General features: G+C 34.9%; 1 protein-coding gene across 2 annotated transcripts in view; it reads right to left on the bottom strand.

Annotated features, from left to right (window-relative positions):
• The window catches only part of PXDN (peroxidasin), a 102,108-nt gene that overhangs the window by 6,519 nt on the left and 76,923 nt on the right, over window positions 1-18,666 (bottom strand). Inside the window, exons 20-23 of one of the 2 annotated variants that reach the window (XR_012041339.1) lie at window positions 12,797-12,917; window positions 10,113-10,245; window positions 8,752-8,865; window positions 7,968-8,159 (exon numbers count right to left, since the gene is read on the bottom strand). Coding sequence is in view for 1 of the 2 variants with exons in the window: in XM_072855111.1 (XP_072711212.1) it covers window positions 8,037-8,159; window positions 8,752-8,865; window positions 10,113-10,245; window positions 12,797-12,917 (491 nt within the window). In the remaining variant the exon portion in view is untranslated. Of the gene's footprint in view, window positions 1-6,440; window positions 8,160-8,751; window positions 8,866-10,112; window positions 10,246-12,796; window positions 12,918-18,666 lie in introns of those variants that run through there. The other variant, XM_072855111.1, reaches the window with a different exon arrangement.

The raw sequence follows: 18,666 nt of genomic DNA, 5'->3' as shown, positions 1-18,666 counted from the left end.
TAATTTAAATTAAAGACAGAACTACAGGCTGCAATACAGACAAGCTTGTGGCCTGACAGGGAAAGGAGAGACAAGATTATCACTAGGAACACACAACCTACAAAGTATGTTACTACAGTGTAAATTCTGACTTTCCTATCAAAGCCTCTCTCTCAAAGCTGTTGTACTTTTAAATAGTGTATCAAGAGTGAAGCAAACACCAGAAGATGGGGAAAAAACCAACAGCAACTGTCACCAGCCTTTTTCCTTTTGTGAACAACTTCTCACCACAGAAAGGAAGCAGCAGCCTTTCTTTATTTTTCCTTTACTTTCTTGCTCTCTCAAGTGTGATCTGTCATACTTGGCTGATTTTTGCTACAAGGAATCTAAGAGAGAGATTCACCTGTAGCTGCATCAGAACTTCTATACCAGATTGAATAATTTGAAACCTTAAGTAAATGACTTCCTCTAATAAAAATTAAAATAATTACAGATAAATCTGGATTGCTTTCTAGACTGAGTTTATCCCATTAGCGTAACACAGTTAAATGCAAAATCATGCATGGGGAAACAAAGAATGTGACTCCCACTTACAAAATAGGGGGCTATAAAATAGCTAAAAGCAGATTTAGGATCTGGCTGAATATGAATTCTTGGTGTGATTTAGCGAATAGAGTCATCTTAAACTGTGAATGTGCACCCATAAAACCTTGTAGTTTTTTAAAAAAGAAATAGAATGATCTATTTTGCAAATAAAAGTGAAACTAAGGATCAGGGTGAGCAGTGCAGTAGCTGAGTACCTGCATATACACCGATAAGCTATTGTAGGCTGAAATTCTTTGTGAAAGTAACCCACTATTACAATTTACATTATGGTGATGCAAAAGTAACATTTTAAAATTTTCCGTCAAGACTGCATGTCTTTTTAAGACACTATTCAAACACAAGACAGTGTCTTAATGTAAGAAACACTGGATGAATTGAGTTTAACATGCTGTGCAGATGCTAGACAAGACTGCAGTGATTTCTCTGGACTTTGAAATTCTATTAATCAAAAGCAATAGGTAGGAGCTATGCCCCTTTTTATCATTCCCAATGTGAAAAATCCTTGATCTTAGAAAAGTAAGGTGATGTTTCCTGAGTACATCTAAAGTTCAAATGGAAAATATTAGCTGCTTGTGAGGTGAGATGTGGGGTAACAATAGCATTCTACCGCAGAAAAAAAGAAAGAACCTAAGATGAAGGTTTTAAAATCCACATTAACATTTGCCTGCATCAGAAACTAGCTGTCATTTTCTGACCTCAAGGCAGCTATTGTCTGTTATTGCCTGAACTGATTGTTGATATAAAAGAAAAACCAAATAATCCCATAGCAATCTTTAAATACTCTCAACATAAGAGAATAGCCTGGCAACAAGTAAGGCTGTATGCAACCATGCCAAGCCAGTTCAGCTGAAAGAAAACATTTATTCCACTCCTACAATGTCTCCAGTCTGCTGCACTGCATTCAAGAAGGCCCTTTCTATACAGCTTAATTAAAAAAAAAAAAAAGTCTTCCTTTTCTGTGACAGCATTAGAGGTTTTAAATAAAAGTGTAGGTTGCAAAATAACTCAGTTTCACCCAGAGGGAGAGAAAACCCTTGATTAAAACAGCTTGAGTATTCCTTCAGCAACTGAGATTGTTCTCTATATATGAAACCTGTCACACTGTCCTCTCACACGTAGCAAGAAAAAGTGAGCCCTCAGCTTCGTGCCTCCCTGCAGAGTTCCTTGGAACTGTGAAACCCGTATTACGGAAATTTGTAACAGACAGTGCTGAATCTGGCACCTAAGCATGGGAAAAGGACAGCAACCCCAATATGCCCCTTTGACTAACATTTCTAACTGGCCGACTCTGAACCTTCCTCTGAAGCATCCCATTCAGGCCTCTAAGTCCTCGTTCACCAGCTATGACCTGCCGTTCTGAGGGGTCAGGCTGATGATTTGCCCCAATAAACTTTTTGGCTTGTAGTCTTGAGTTCATATTTCAGTCCTTTAGCTGTGAAAGCATGGGGGAGAAAAAAAGAAAAGGTGATCTTCACTGAAAGAGAGGCAATGCCGCAGAGTGGAGGTAGGGGACTAAAAACCTGCCTTACTGCCACTCTAGTAGCTGGTCAAATAAATGGTCAAATTGATTCCCAGTGCCTGGAGACTCTCTATTGCAGTCCAGTATATGTGTCACTTTGGTATATTTAATCAGTTCCTATATTCCTGATGAACTGTTGGATTTTTCCTGAAAAAATTTGGAGTACTTGATGAAATCTTTCTTTTTTCCCCCCACCAAAACAAAGCAATAGTTTCTTTTCCTTTCTCAGGACAATTCCTGATTACTTTTTTCCCTCTGGGTACTTTTTTCATGCTAACCTCTATGAAAAGAGACATGAAGCACTTTACTGCGCTGATCCTTGGAATGGCTGTGAGCCAGGTTAACAACAGACAACATCTCATAAAGTTGTAAGTAGGTAATGGGATTTATTTTGGCAACACAGCAACATTTTTAAAGCATGTGACTTGTGGGAATGTAAAGTTGTATCAGTGAGGGAGGCATCAGACACAAACATCTTTACTGAATGCAACAATTACGTTTATCCCTTTATCACAGGAATTGCTGTTCTGTTCCATTTCTGAATCTAAACAGAGATATTCAATTCATAGCTTTTCAGCTAAACACAGCTGGCCAGATCTTCTTGTAACTTAGACGTATCTGATCTGTACTCTGCTCCATCTGTTACCAGGCTGGAATGCTAAAGTGCAGTGAAAGGACCATTCCTAACACTGCTGGTGGACAGCGAAGATGTTGGGCAGAAAACAAAAGGAAAAGTATGTTGGAGGCGCAGAGGTTTCCTTGCCATGTCACAGCAGGCTAAGTGTGAAAAAAGGAAAGAAAAGGAACTATTGCATGAAACTAAGCAGCCAGGATAACTGCAAAAATAACTGTCTGATACTGCTAGGATGTCTGCTTTAAAATACGGTATTAGCAGACAATGCTGCCTTTTTATGACTCAGTACAATCTCCTGATTAGGTACATCATAACGCAAAGCTGATTACGACAGTATTAGTATCTAGTAATTTATTACATGTTTAGTAATTTATTGGTTCTCATTAGTTTTAATAAGGATAATGTTGATTCCTTACACTGAGAGTCTGACAAACTTTCAGCATGAATGAGACATGTGCATATGGTCATATTGGTATTTTTTGTTGACATATTCTATCTAACACGCTTTTTGTCACATATTAGATCTCATTTTTTCTTGTGCATAACAAAGATCACTGTAGTGAATTCTGAAATATACTTCACTGAACCCCACACTGTAGATGACAGAGACCATGAGAGGACAGTAGTCAGTCTTGCTTTCTACTGGTAATTTTATAATTGTATTATCCTGTACATGCAAAACATTTAATCTATTCTAACAATATGACAACAGAATAATGCAGAAGTTTTAGGAAAATTAGTCAAATATACGAGCTTTTGATACCTTATTCTAGTTTCCAAACTAAAGCCATGGAACAGTCCCAACATGTCTAAAAATCTCACTGCAAAGATTATTGATTTGGTAAATACTATACTATAGGAAAAAAGCATGAAATTAATAGGGGATTAAAAAGAAAATATCAGGAAAAATATTTTAGATCATATAATGACATACACACATACACTATGGCAGCAAAATATTATTTAACAAAACAAAATTACTGAGTATGGGAGGTCATTCCCTATAAAGACAACTTTAATCATGCTGCGGCCAAATGATTCTTAGCTGTAATCAATCAAAAGGAATAAACTCAATTTACTTGGTTTATTTCAAATATAAGTGAATCTTTCTCAAAATATATCAGTATTAGCCCAAGAGTTTTATTCTAAATGGCTAAACTTTGTGGTTTGTTTTTTTTAAAACTGTTAGCAAACTTCTTGGCAATTAACTGTGTTGAACCCTGGCTGTTGTCTTGTTTGGATTAACACAAAGTTATTTACTGAAACAAAACCTTCTCTTCAAGTCTCTGACTATTTTAGTCTCGTGGTAAAAAAAAAAAAAAAGATGTTGAAATTTAAATCTTTGAGTGTTATTAGATTAGTCTTAGGAACTTACTATGTCTGTTAAAAGAAGCATGCGTTACCCATTTAAGTTACTAGAAAAATGTATACCAGTACTTTGCCAAACTAATTTTATCTGAATTTGGAGAAAAAAAAATATGATTGCCCTAAAATTTTTATAGGACAGTGACTGAATACTACTCATCAACATTTTGGAAGAGCAACAGAATATTTCAGCAGCCTGCTGGAAAATACATAAATGACCCTATTGCAGTTCTGCTTTTCTAGATTTGCCTTATGCAATACTCAGAGTCAAACTATAGAGAAGCACAGTCAACTGCAACCTGAAAACGATTCTTATCTCTGCATCTTGGAGTCCATCTTTAAGTTCTCCCATTTCACTGTAAGGCAACTTAGAATTATATTAATTGCAATTACACTGTATCACAAAATGCTTTACTGTATGAAGTCATGAAGAAACAGAGGAATCTCAGGTGGATCTAACAAAGGAACCAACCCAGTGCCCTACAGATCATAACACCTCACCAAAGGATGAGAGTAACTCAGCAGTAATTAATATCCTATGATGGAGAAACAAGATGAGGTAAATAAGAGGATCTCTTTTGCACAGGAGACTCATTTTGAGCTGAGATTGCATGAACCTGGATATCCATTTGTGAAATGATGTCAATAAAGAATGAAAGTAGAATCAAGTGCATTGGAAGGCAAGTCATGACTGGATCTATTTGAAGACGTGAGGAAGTGAAGAAACTGGGTAAGAAGAGGCTGTATATAAGTATTATGACATTCCCATAAAAAATGGGAAAAAATGTTGAGCACTAAGAGTTTTCAAATACACATCTGTGCTAAGAAATAAACGTATTTTTAAATATAACTTCGAGCCTAAGTGTATTTTTTTCCCATCACCCAGAAGAAAACAGTGAATAGGTACTCAGATTCTGTGTGTCATAATATTAAAGAACCTACTGAATCTATGTGATTCATTAACTCATTGTTTAGTTCTCAGAAATGGAGTCTTGATCATGACAATCCTGCATAAGATAAGTAATATGGATCTTTGATAAAAGTCTACACACTGGAATCTTCAGCAAATAATCTAACCAATACATGTATTGAGAAGAAATCACTTGGAATTTACTTGGAAATGTGGCCCATTTTATTTTAACTGAAAAGCATTCATTATACAGTGCAAACAGTTCTTTGGTAAATTTACTGATTAAAATAAAAACAACAAAGACTTTGTTTTAGGTAACATTAAAAAAGAAAATAAATATGTAAAATTTGCAACATATTACAGCAATATTCTCACAGTGGATACTGAGGAAATGGTCATCTAGCCATTGGCCACTGTTTCAGAAATGTTAAAATCAATGCTGATTCTGCAGACACTGCAATAAAACTGAATTAGTACAATCCATGACTGATTACATTTTAAATTGTGGATAAAGACCTGTTTTTCCTGAATGGTTTATAATCAGATGGATGGTGGAAAATAACTCAATATTACACTTGTTTAAGCATATCCAGACTCCTAAGCCCATTTTATATAGCATATGAATAAACAGTGATCAACGAAGAAAACCTCCCACTTTACTCTGGAGGCTGGAGAAAAGGAACAATCAGATATAAGGTACTATTTTATAATGTATAAATGGAAACTCTCTTCTTCTATAAGCGGAAATCTTGAGAAAGTTTATTTAATATAAAATTGGAATAAAAGAATGCAAGTAGTAACCAGCTGGATGTATTACTGCCTTATTTAACTGTTTAGACAGTTAAATTATATTTGGTTTAGCTCCACAATCCTTCCTCTTTGAGGAATTCCTGCTATAGGTCAATGGGAGTTCCATCTGAGTTGGAATTACAGGACGAGACGTGTGGTTTGGACTCTCAACAAAAGTCAACAAAATACCAGAGTATCAAAGAAATACAGGAATGACAGCCTCTAGGAACCATATGATACTCAAACATGCTCGCCACACACAATTTCTAAAAGTATTAACATAGAAAATTACATAAATCAAAACATTGTATATAAAATCAATTAAAATATTCTTAAAAATATAAATTGTAATTCCATGTGTACCTCTACCACACACCTTTAACACCACACCACTCACGTGTACATATTGCTCCTACCATAGTATGAAACAAGTTTCTGTAGTAAGCTTTAAAGATACACCAAAGTTTGAATGTGTGTCACGGTATCAGTTTATCAAATTAGAAATTATTAATGTTAGTAATCAGAGAAATTATGTGCCAAATATTATAGTGGAACTCATATTGCTGTGCTAGGTTAGTTATTAGACAGGTATTTGATCTACCATGCAATAATTAAGTATTCAGTCTGTTTGCATAATCTGAAATGTTTAAGATGAGAATGTTTAATTTTGTGCAGATTTCTTTGACACCCAATCTCTGTTCCCTAAATTTGAACAATAAGCTCAGAAGCCAGTGAACTACATAACTAAAGAAGAGTTCTGATTCTAGTTAGTCCTGACTTAGGACTTAAGGACAGAGCCATAAATTCTAACATATTAAGTATTCAGGGAGAGAATCAATTCTGAATAAACACAAAAAAGCTGTAAAATGAGGTATGATAGTTGTCCTTCACTGAATAGAATATATAATTCCTGGTCAAAAATATGCAGTTTGTATTCTAAAAAGTACACAACTTTGAAATGCTAGAGTAGACATATACTCTACAATGTTAAACATTTATTAAATGGGAAATAAAGTCCATTGGCAGACCATTTTAAACATGAATGATAAAAATATTGAGGTAAAAATATATATGCATTAGATGAAACTGGAAAAAAACTAAAAAAATCAAATAACTTGTCAGAAAAAGTAGTCAATCCACAATTAATCATGATGCTTGATTTTGATTGTTCTTTTTTTCAACAAACAGTGCCACAATATAATCAGGAACATATGTCTATTGACAGTATGCACAATGAATCAGTAGGAATCTTTGTATACAAAATGGCATGTGACATCTTTTCACATTTTCATAACAGGGCCATACAAATACATGAGCTGATCTGAGATCAAGAAAAGCATGCGTTAAAACTGGACTGGATGGTCATGTTACAATGATTTAAGATAAATGAAACAAAAAAAAAGTCAAGCAATTACATATGTTTTGACAAAAAGGATTATGTTAATTTTAAGATCAAATGCTACTCTGTCATGTATGTTTTCATAGAATGAGGAACACTGTCAATTACATCTCTAATATACATTCAGTTGCTTTTTGTATCTTCCAATTACATTTATTTATATTTCCTTACTAATTCTAGCTTTTTCAGTTTGAAAATTTTGATTAATTTTGCTCCTTGAGTTAATGAAAGGATGTTGAAAGGTGTCATGTAGTTTTCTTTATTTCCTTGCTAGTCCAGATGAAGAAATGATAGTGTGATTCAAGAGAATTTCCATACATAGGTGGGTTTGCAGAAACTGGCCCTCTACGGCATTGCTTTGGGCACAGTGTCTTGTGTTTTCCTTTTCCCTGCATTTACTAAATAATAACAAGAACTAAAAATCAAGTCAGACTGGTACTTAAAAGGGATAGTAAACTTTTAATGTTGCTAATTAAAGATAGGAAACAAAGTGTTAATTTTAGAGTCAGTCTTAAGCCCAGTCATTTTGGGTACCTAAAACTACCTGACAGTGTTCTTTTAAAGTAGCACCAGTTTGAGTTTGTCTAACCTGAGAAGTTTAACATGCAATTAACTTTGACCTGTTTGCTAATTTCCCTTTCATTAATTTTTGCATTGTGATTACCTTCATGGGCAGAAAACAAAATGATACATTAAGTTATATTGTTACAGCACCATTAGAATGTTGTAAATCTTGATTTATTGCTGTTGTTAAGACTGTAGTTACCTGTTTTTGCCATCAGCAGGCATTGATATGATTTGAGGAGTATGCACCCTAAATTCTTAAAAAGCAGACTTATGGCTTCTTTTTAGTAATATTTTGTTTTAAGCAGACTGGACAGCAATCTCCTTTAACCTTCACAGGTGCTTCGCAGTCAGCTGGCGGGCATGATTCTACAAAACAGGTAATCTGACCAACCTGTGTCAGGAAAAAAAGTAACAAAACCAGAACATACTTAGCTACGTTTTCCAAACAAGAAATACATTTTTCATATTATTGAAGAACATGTTCTCATTCATCCTCTCTAAGATCTTGGCTACTAAGATTAACTCCACATAGTTTATTTCAGCATCAACTGATACTGAGAAGGCTCGTTGTATTATATGATATTTAATGGAGCAATATACCATTTTATCTAATGTTCAGGAATGAAACTCTGGGATACCAAGTACTGACATATTTATTTTTTTCTTCTACCTTTTATAAAATTTCACCATGATAAAAGAAAACAAAAATCTAGCACTAAGTTATTGATTTTTATAAATTTTAGTAGACTTTTTCAATAAGTCTCTTTGCAGTTAATTTTGCAAGTACAACTACACTTCAATGAAAATGGAAATATAATAAAAGTATATAAACAATATAATTTTTTGCACCACACAACTGAAGGTCCATAAAAAAACAATTAGCAACTATTACCCAGAAATTAGCAGGAACAAAACTGGAACTGCTGTTTTAGAAGCAGAACCTAATATAATTTCTATCTCAAAATGGATTTCCACATACTTACTTTGCATTCACACACAGTACAAGGGTCCCTTTTCCAGGTTTCATTGCTGGAATATGATTTACCCTTTTCATCAGTGCAATCAGTTTTACTGAGGCGTGATTCAAGTTTTTTTATCTGAAAACATTAAAAAAAGTTAATAACTGAATTAAAGAAAGGTTTTTATTTGTGCAAGGTATTCTGTCTTTTATGCTACATAATCCATGATAAATACTTGACTGGGTTTTTCTTCTCACTACTTAGTTTTTATAATGCTCTAAGATTGGAAACAGGTAATATGTATGGAAACAGCCTTTCAAAAGAAAACTAAGAGAAGATACATCTTTCTTACCATTGGAATACACAACTAGAGCATACAAAGAGAAGCAAACTACATGTGACATCTATGGAAAGACAAATCTAAACTTTCAAAAATGTCTGAATGAAAAGGAGGCTAAATAAAAAAAATAAAAATGTTTGCTTGGATTTTTGACTATCTCTATTTTTTCCTTAATGATGAAAAAAAGGGCTTGTATGATTAGTTTATCTTGTTGATTATGTGCTTCTTGGGAACCGTAATTAGGAAGGCACAATTTTTAACAATTCCTCAGTCCTTTTTACATCCAAAAAAGACAGAAGAACTGACTGAAATGTAATAAGTCTTACCTTAACACAGCATTTCCACTGTCAAAATGGGAGCATTGAAGATGAGTACAACAATGATTAAGTAATACCAAAGATGGAATCAAAGGTTGAATCAAGTTACTATGTAAATAAACATATGATTCATATCTATAAATTCCATGGAAAAGCTGCTCTGGAAGAACTTAATTATTCTAGGCAAACATTTTGGCCTACTTTGGATTTGCCTGTCTGTATGGTAAACATTTTTAAAACTGAATTCCACTATGGCTGAGTTATTCTGAATAGTTTATTTATGCCACATTGTAAAAGCCTTCTCTAAGTGATCTAGATCTTAACTATGTTTACAGCTGTAGTCTGGCATATTCTTATGAAGTCTACATTTTAATCATAGTTTTACATAGTTTCTATACATTTCAGATAGGAAAAAAAGATTTTACTAACTCTACAGACAAATTTTTAGAGAAAGACTAATCCCATGTTTAGTATACAATAGTTACGCAAGGCTTCAGGTTCAAAAGTCAAGAGGGTCTAATTGTAGAATATTTCAGTATGATTTCAGAAGAACATAGAAATAAAGAATAATAACACACCATGTTCTGTGTTTGTGTTTTGTTTTAGATACTATGTGGTGGGTTTTGGCTGCAGTGGATGTCTAAACATTAAAAACATAAGAGGAGTGGTGTTAGGAAAACATTATAAATTAAATCTACAGTTAGAAACTATCCATTATAGCACCTTACCTGGTTTCTGAGGCTTGAAATAGTTTTTTGCATTTCCAAAACAAATTCTTTGAAGTCATTCACTGCGGGCATGTTTGTATTTTCATTAGACACTGATGTGGCATTACGAAAATATTTACTCTGTTTCACAGAACTGCAACAAATTAATGCCAAGTCAGGGTATTCATCTAACTCATTTTTATTTGGCTAGATATTTTAGAACACTTAGCAAAAATGTAAAAGAAAAGCAACTAACAAACATAGGAACTGTATGAACCACAACAGCACACAAGACCCACTGGTGCTGAAGACAGCCTCAGGTCAGGTCAGCTGTGGATTACTGTTAATATCACTAGCAACAGGGAATTTCTTCTACTTAGAAAAATAATGTATGTATTTCATGCAGAGGGACACACAAAGTTGTCACCAGTGACACTGTAGAGCACCATCTTCAATTCACTGGGAAATCTCTTGAGCCTCCAACATGAAAGCAGACAAAAGTGAAAGAGTCTTAAAAAATGTTACTTCCAAAGATGAAATTCACATTTCACATTCAGATTCATAGTTTCACCCTCTATATGCTCAATAGCAAACTGTGTATTTAAAGAAATATGATATTAAAAAGAAAAATGTTGGTTTTCATAAATAAATGAGAAGTTTTAGGTAGAACTTTTAATTTAGAAGAACTTTTAGATATGAACATATTCCTGTGTCCCATTTTAACTAACATTTGAAATCAATACTGATTATCGTACACAAATTCTAGAGTCTTTTGTCTGTGGCACTTTCCAGCTGATATCTGATAAGAGGTGTTGATCAACACTAAATTGTGTTGATCAATTCAATCTGTTGATGGGAAACAGTTATGAAAGGAACTGTCCATAACTAATAATATATTATTTGGCACCACTTAAAAAACATGTATTCAAACCCAAGGATAACACTAATTATTAAGTTACTTATTACATTAAGATCCTTGAACCCATACAAGCATTCCTGTTTTGTTAGCATGTCTTCTCCAGAGCTAAGGGATACCCAAAGAATGAGCTAGCAAATAAATCCTCTCTCATACAATAGGGCTCATGATTTATAATCTTTCTGCATAAATTAAAACAGCACTTATTGGCAGGTGTTCAAGCTACTTAGTTTCCCATAGTTTTTCATCTAAATTGAAGAAAAAGAACTCTAAACGATATAACACGCCAAAATTCAAGTAAACCAGCTGCTATTGTATAACAAAAAGTTTAATCTTCCCCACCTGCTCAAGTTATTGAAAATGAGAAGTAAAAAAAAGGAGAAAAAAAATCTTCTCACCACAAATGCAATTTAAATACAACAATGAGCATGAGAACTGATGAAAATATTAAAGGACTGAGGTTACTTTAGTTTTATTTATGCTATAAATAAAGTATTGTAAATTTACTATTTTGTAGTACTAATTAGTAATTAGACTGTTGTAGATTTTTGTGCCTCATTTCTGAAACACAGTCAAACAGCAAGTTAACGAAAACAAACTGCTTCTCAGATATAAGCATTTATTTTTTCTTGCTTTCATTTCTATTTAATTTAACCCTTCTAGAGTTTTAGAATTATGGGACTAGCATCTTTAAAAAGTGAATTGCTGTTCTGTAAATTTAAAAACTTTTAACAGTTCACTTGCAAAGACAGACAAAACATCCTTCTTCAAGAATTACTTCAAAGAAACCTTTCTTCTGTGCTCTGTAAGTAAGCTTATACTTAGCTGCTGTCTTCTCTTGTCTAAAATCCTAAACACCTAAAGGCTCTGTTACTTCAGGACAGCTTCCTATCAATTAAGTGAAATATAATGGTGGTGTTTCTTCAGTGCTATAACATCTGCATGAGTATTTGAAACTGCTGAAATAAATTTACCTGTCTACGTATCTGTCTAGCTGCTTTCCTTGCCAGAGTGGGAAGATTCTGCCTGGTCATCTCAGTCAAGTAGATTATTTTATTTGCTAAAAGAACACATGCTATATGGAAAGAGCTACAATTCAAGAGTCTCAAATTTGCCCATCATGAAGGATCTTCACAAGAAATGTTTGGTCTGAGCAGAACTCATTTCATTTCACTAATTCATAGATAAGTTTTGATCCCCTGGAAGTTGCTGGGACCCTGTGCAGTTGAGCATTTGTGACTTTGTGATTTACTTCCTTGCTAGAGTATTTTGAGGATTAAGGAGTCATAAACAACATTGTCTGTACCACTCCTGTTCTCTGTTCCTGCTCTGAGTATTTTGGTACTAGAAGCAACCCCTACCATTACCACAAATTTTTATGCTAGTGTTATCAACGCTCAGTTTCCTCCTATTTCTACAGGAGGACCTAGCAGCCCCAAGGAGGAAAGGAAATAATTTAGTTTGGTTACTGCAGGCAGAGTAGGAATGTGGGATTCCAAATCCCCCAAATTATGCTTCATTACTGAGTTTTTTCATGAAAACCACAGGAAGAAAAAAAGCACTATACTGTGTCACTCACAAAGGGTCTTACACAAATTTAAGCTTGAAAAAAAAGTGTTTTACTGTTAGCAGATATGCAGAAGTGTTAGAATGAAATTCATCAATCATAAACTTGAGAAAGCAGACACTGGAAAAAAGTGGTATGCACTTACAAAGAAATCATTCAGTTTCATTCAGTTTTGAAAACAAATGTTTTTTCATACTTCTTAAAAAAAAAAAAAAATCTCACCTTGCTGTTTTGGACATTTTCATTTTCTTCAAGGGCTTGTCCTCCTGAAAGCTGTAATCAAGAGAACGTCTTCCCCGAAAGTGATATGAAAATGCATTAAACTGTCCTCTAGTTCTACAGTCTGAAATTAGACAAGAAATTACACATTATAAACTACAGCATAATTCAGCAGTTATTAATATGGTTTCACAGTATCTTCTGAATTGGCAAAGGCAATTAATACATTCAGTCTGATCCCTCTGGAATCAGTTTGATGGCAGCTGAATACGTCTTGGCGATAAAACATTTAAGCCAGCTGGATGCAGAGAAGTTGACTATTCACAGACCAGCTTTTTGGTATGAAACAAAGGAATAAAAGATTATTTTCACAAATATATCACTGCTACTTTAACTATTCTTTTAACTTCTGAAATTTCCACTCTCTTGTCTTTTAATTATTTTCTGCTTTTGGAATGGGGTAGTTACATATGGAGGAAAACAATGACAGAAAAAACAGCCTGTTGCTTCCTCATCTATTCCAGGCATTATTATTAGTTATTTTTGGCATTTGGAAGAGAATCTTTAATTAAATCCTGGAGAACATTTGCAGACACACTTTACTGGTTGACCAGCCCTATTTCCAAATTTGAGGGATTTGAAGGTATCACCAGTCACTTAGACCCTAAGACCCCAGTGTAGAGTGAAAATCTCAAGCCTGAGAATAATCATGACAGAAATCTTCTCCTAAGATCCTAAGAGGACATCTTCACATGATGAAGCATTTCTTTCCTTCAGTTCACTTTTTTTAGCCTTCCAAACACAGTGAGTATTTGGAAGGAGTCCCATTTAAAAAAGAAAAGGAAAACAAAACAAAACTGGAACAGCATTTTGGAGAGGAGACAATGAGAAAATAGAAGTTTTCTCATTTCTGTTCACAGAAGCTTTAAAACAAAAACTTATAATGGGCCAAGCTGCAGCGGGAACCAACAGCATGTTCAAATGCTAGAAGCACTTTGGTCATGACAACCGCATGCAACACTACAGGCTTGGGGAAGACTGGCTGGAAAGCTGCCTGGCGGAAAAGGACCTGCGGGTGCTGGTTGACAGCCGGCTGAACATGAGCCAGCAGTGTGCCCAGGTGGCCAAGAAAGCCAATGGCATCCTGGCTTGTATCGGGAACAGCGTGGCCAGCAGGACTAGGGAAGTGATCGTGCCCCTGTACTTGGCACTGGTGAGGCCACACCTCGAATACTGTGTTCAGTTTTGGGTCCCTCACTACAAGAAGGACATTGAGGTGCTGGAGCATGTTCAGAGAAGGGCAACGAAGCTGGTGAAGGGTCTGCAGAACAAGTCTTATGAGGAGCAGCTCAGGAAACTGGGGCTGTTTAGTCTGTAGAAGCAGAGGCTGAGGGGAGACCTTATCAGACTCTACAACTACCTGAAAGGAGGTTGTAGCGAGGTGGGTGTTGGTCTCTTCTCCCAAGTAACTAGCAATAGGACAAGAGGAAATGGCCTCAAGTTGCGTCAGGGGAGGTTTAGATTGGATATTAGGAAAAATTTCTTTACTGAAAGGGTGGTTAAGCACTGGAACAGGCTGCCCAGAGAGGTGGTGGAGTCACCATCCCTGGAGGAGTTAAAAAAACGTGTAGATGTGGCACTTTGGGATATGGTTTAGTAAGCATGGAGGTGTTGGGGTGACGTTTGGAATAAATGATCTTAGAGGTCTTTTCCAACCTTAATGATTCTATGATTCTAAGCAAAGAGTCTGCTAAGAAAACAGAAGGGAAAGCTGAAATAGAGAATCCCATGGACATAGCCCAACTAAGTCTGGTATTAGCAGAATGGGCCATGAAAGGAACTGAACAGGGGAAGAAGTCATTTTCCCTAATGTTTCTCTTAATTTGCACCAGAACAAATTTATTCATAAAGTCAATAACATCTTATAAAGTAATTTTGTGGAGTTTAGCAGTAGCTAGATCGAATACCTAAAGTATTAACACAAATTATTTCACAAGTTTCAAGTCAAGAAAAGAGCCTCATAACACTGTTGAACTGAGCAACTTGAGAAACAAATGTAAAGTTGCTCTGTGATTATACAAAAATAAGTATCTTGGACTACTTTTAATTGTATTGGACTTTTACTTAAATTAGACTATTACAATTTCTCTGTTAGGAAAAACTTAAGTTTGTCCATGGCTTAATATCAATTAAAATAGAAAAAAAAGACTGACAAAAAAAAAGTACCAATTTCTTTTCAGTTCAAAAACAATACCTACAGATCAGTCTTGAATACAATTTATCCACACAATTCTCCTTCCCTTTCTTTCCTTGCAGCTTGTCCCATTCTTGAGTAAATTTATTACCTTCCTCCTATAATAACAGCACCACCAAAGAACTAGATGATATTTACTGCCAACATACTGTTCATTCTTCTTGTGTGTTCTGCCGTTTCTCACACAATCTTCTTGCTGCCTACTCAGAAACTAAGCTCTTTCAGACGGGAACAGACCGCTGTGTCTGTAAGATGCTTGGCATGAAGGCATTTTTGATCACCCTTAGACACTTCTATATTTAGTATGGTGAGAAAAGGGGTCACACTCTGAAGGGCCACTGGAGAAAGAACTAGTTTTGGTCAGAGGAATTTTCTTCTTAAAGCAATCTGTTGCTTCAAGTTTTCCTGAGTGTCATAGAAATTTTAGTTTCTCTTGGAAGCAATTTGTGAAAGGCTTCTGCTATCCTCCTTTGTTTAGTAACTGCTAAGGTCATCTCACATAATACAGATTAATTTTTTTTTGGTACAATAACACAATGGTCCATTGTTTTTTTATTCCTAGGCTGTGTTTTAGAAACAAAGGTCTGAAATCCTGGGAAGGTTTTATCACCTTAGACTGGTAAATACAAGAACCATATGTTCAGTGGCAGCTTCAAGTACACAGACCTGACATTTCTGTAATTTTTAAAGACTCAAATATCTCAACTTGCCAAATGAACAACTCTTGTTCTTGCTTTCAGTTTCAGTTACAAGGAAGAGGATTGTCACTGCTGAGTGGTGCAGGACAGAATGTTCTACTCTAGCTTTCAGAAAGCCTAAACCAAGAAGTTTAGATCTTTTAAATGAAGAAAACCTTAGCAGTTGTGGTAAATGAGAAAAATGAGCCTAAACTTCTGCTTTTTTCAGCTTACCTAAAATTTCCCCAAATTAAGTATACCCAGTCCAATTCATTTTCTGCACAAAATTTGAATGTTTAAGAGCAACCTAATAATTCTTTTTCTCTATGGACAACGTTTTCTTCCAGAAGCTAGGTATTGTTACACTGCAAGTATCAAGATAATCCATTTATATATTGAAGCCATGTTCACATCTTCAGAAAATCCCCTATTTCCCACAAGGTTTAAAAAATGCACCTATAATGTAAATTGGATAGAAAAACCTCTGACATTTAGAAATATTGAGCACTCTTTATTCCCAGTCAATCACCTCTCAAAATCTGGGTCAAGGTGAATTAATCTAACAGTAGATTAAACCAAAACAACTTGAGAGACTAAGGGAATGTGAAGAAAAGCACCTATAATGTCACTATTGCTTCTATTTGATCATACTTCAGTTTTCTGAGATTTAATGTAGTGAATTAAGTTGCTGTTACTTAAGTATTTGTATATATCTAAGAACTCCTAGTTGTGCCAGTGGGAGCAGTAAAAGGGAGGAAAAACACTGAAAATGTCTGAAACGTCAAAAGATTTTTTGAGGAGATGTTTTGACAAAGCAGCTACTTAAAAATTACACAACATAGGAAAAAGACTTTTCACCCCAAATGAAGTTCTAACTCAAAATAGCTTGTTTTGTTATTGCTAAATAGGTCACATCCCTTCACATTACACTGCACCTCTTCATTTCTTCTGTTGAATAAGACTTTCTAACAAATAATAAATTAAATAGCAGTGAAAAATGTAATATGTTGGTCTAAAATCCAACAGTAATCTGCTCAGATTGGAACAGATGCATTTTGCATAAACATTATTTAAACATTTGGACAAAAATAATGGCATAGAAGGTAGAAGATAAAGTGACAGCTCAGACTGTCATCTCCCAGCTGACATACTCAGGAATTCTAATAATAAAGATGTTCTCTGTAGTTGACCTCAAAGTTCACAGACTGATGCTACCAAAACTAGAAGGTGTTGGCATTGCTGGGAAAACAAGTATCCAGGTAATTTACAGAACATGATTATATAAATTGTTAATATATGGCTAATGATAGCCTAAAGATATTTAAAAACATATCATGTCTCCATGATCTAAATAGGTTTTGGATGGCCTGCAGGAAGATAAAGGAGAACCGTTAGGTTCTTGCCACCAAACCAAAGCAAATGCAGTCTCCCCAGCAAAAAAATTAAACAGGACTAGTTAGAAACTTTTACAGATCAAAACCATGCATCTTTTGGAAAATAAATATCAAAGATCAGTGAGAAAAAAATTTCAGACAGACTGGAAATCCACATAAATTTGGAAATTTGAAAAGTAAGGACACTAAGAACTGACCTGCCCATTAGACTGTGAAGGTATCAGTGTCTTAGAAAGGCAGTAACGGTCCACGGGGAAGAAGGAAAGGCCCTAACTGCCTAGTTTTGCACGAATCACTGGGACACCTCCATTAGGATGCTTTCTTACCCCTGTTTCCTCAAGGGACATTGACACAGGAAGAGACTGCAGCCTGAATTGTCCTCTAGAGGCATCTCTTTCTCTATTGCCTGCAGCAGGACTTCGACAGGCTAGGATCTTAGATTTGGGGACTCATTCCGGAGTTTGGGTTTAAGCACAATGAATGACAGCCAACTGCTTCCCTGTCACTTTTTCACTAGGGATGGCAACTACTGGCATGAGATACTTGGTAGCAAAGACAAAGCAATGTCATAGATTAAGTCTCCTTATTTTAATTTTATGAATTAGAACTGTATTTTGTTGATCATGGATACCTGAAAAAGATAAAATATTCTTGGTCTGGGTGAAATATAAATAAAAATACTGATTCCTTCAATAAAATTTATAATCATACAGAAATGCTGGACTATATTAAAAGTATTTCTATTCAAAGAAAAGGATGTAATCCTTAAAATTACAGACCATGAAACTTTATTTTAGTAGCCTGGCATAGTCTGAATTGTTATTAAGCTAATAGACACTGTCTTTAAATGTAAATTTAAATGTAAAAAGTTACATTTAAATGTAGAAAGCAAAAATAAATATGACATGACAGAAGCAAACCACAAGATCTGTGTAAAGAGAAAACATGTTCAGACATAAATTGCATCATTTTGGTATTCTGAAGAGTTCTTGGTAAACAATTTCCATTGCCACAAAAGATCTTGCAGTCTCACACTGAGACTGCTGTTAACATTTTAAAATGTTAGTCTTCCACAGCATTTAGTGCTTAGCCCAGTGTTGCTTAGTATTTTCATTGAAGATGAAAGGGCATAATGAGAAGCACATAGTAAGATATAATACTGGAAGTAAAAGCCAGACAATTTTTAACTTGGAATAAAGCACAATCGTTAAAAAAAATAGTTGATGGCTTTCTAGAAGCAATGCTTAAATCAAAGAGGTCAGTACAGAAGCAACAGATGGCATAATTGTTGGTCTGGTCTTAAAATGCAGGAATTCATAAATATAGGTCTACCCTACTGGAAGACCATGTATAAATGCACTCAGATTAAGAATGTGTCTTTAATTCTTCTAATAAAATTCAGTGGGATTTAAATACGTTTAATCATAAATTGTATAAGGCTGTTTTCCTGAATTGAACAAAAAAGAACAATATCTGATACAGGAGATGCACTGGTCACTATCTGAGAACCAGTTAAGAAGAATTACCTTCCTAAATCAGTTTATGCTT

This window comes from Ciconia boyciana, chromosome 3 (assembly GCF_034638445.1).
Source record: "Ciconia boyciana chromosome 3, ASM3463844v1, whole genome shotgun sequence".
NCBI lineage: Eukaryota > Metazoa > Chordata > Aves > Ciconiiformes > Ciconiidae > Ciconia > Ciconia boyciana.
Note: the sequence above shows the minus strand (reverse complement) of the source record. Positions and strands in the feature narration are given on the sequence as shown.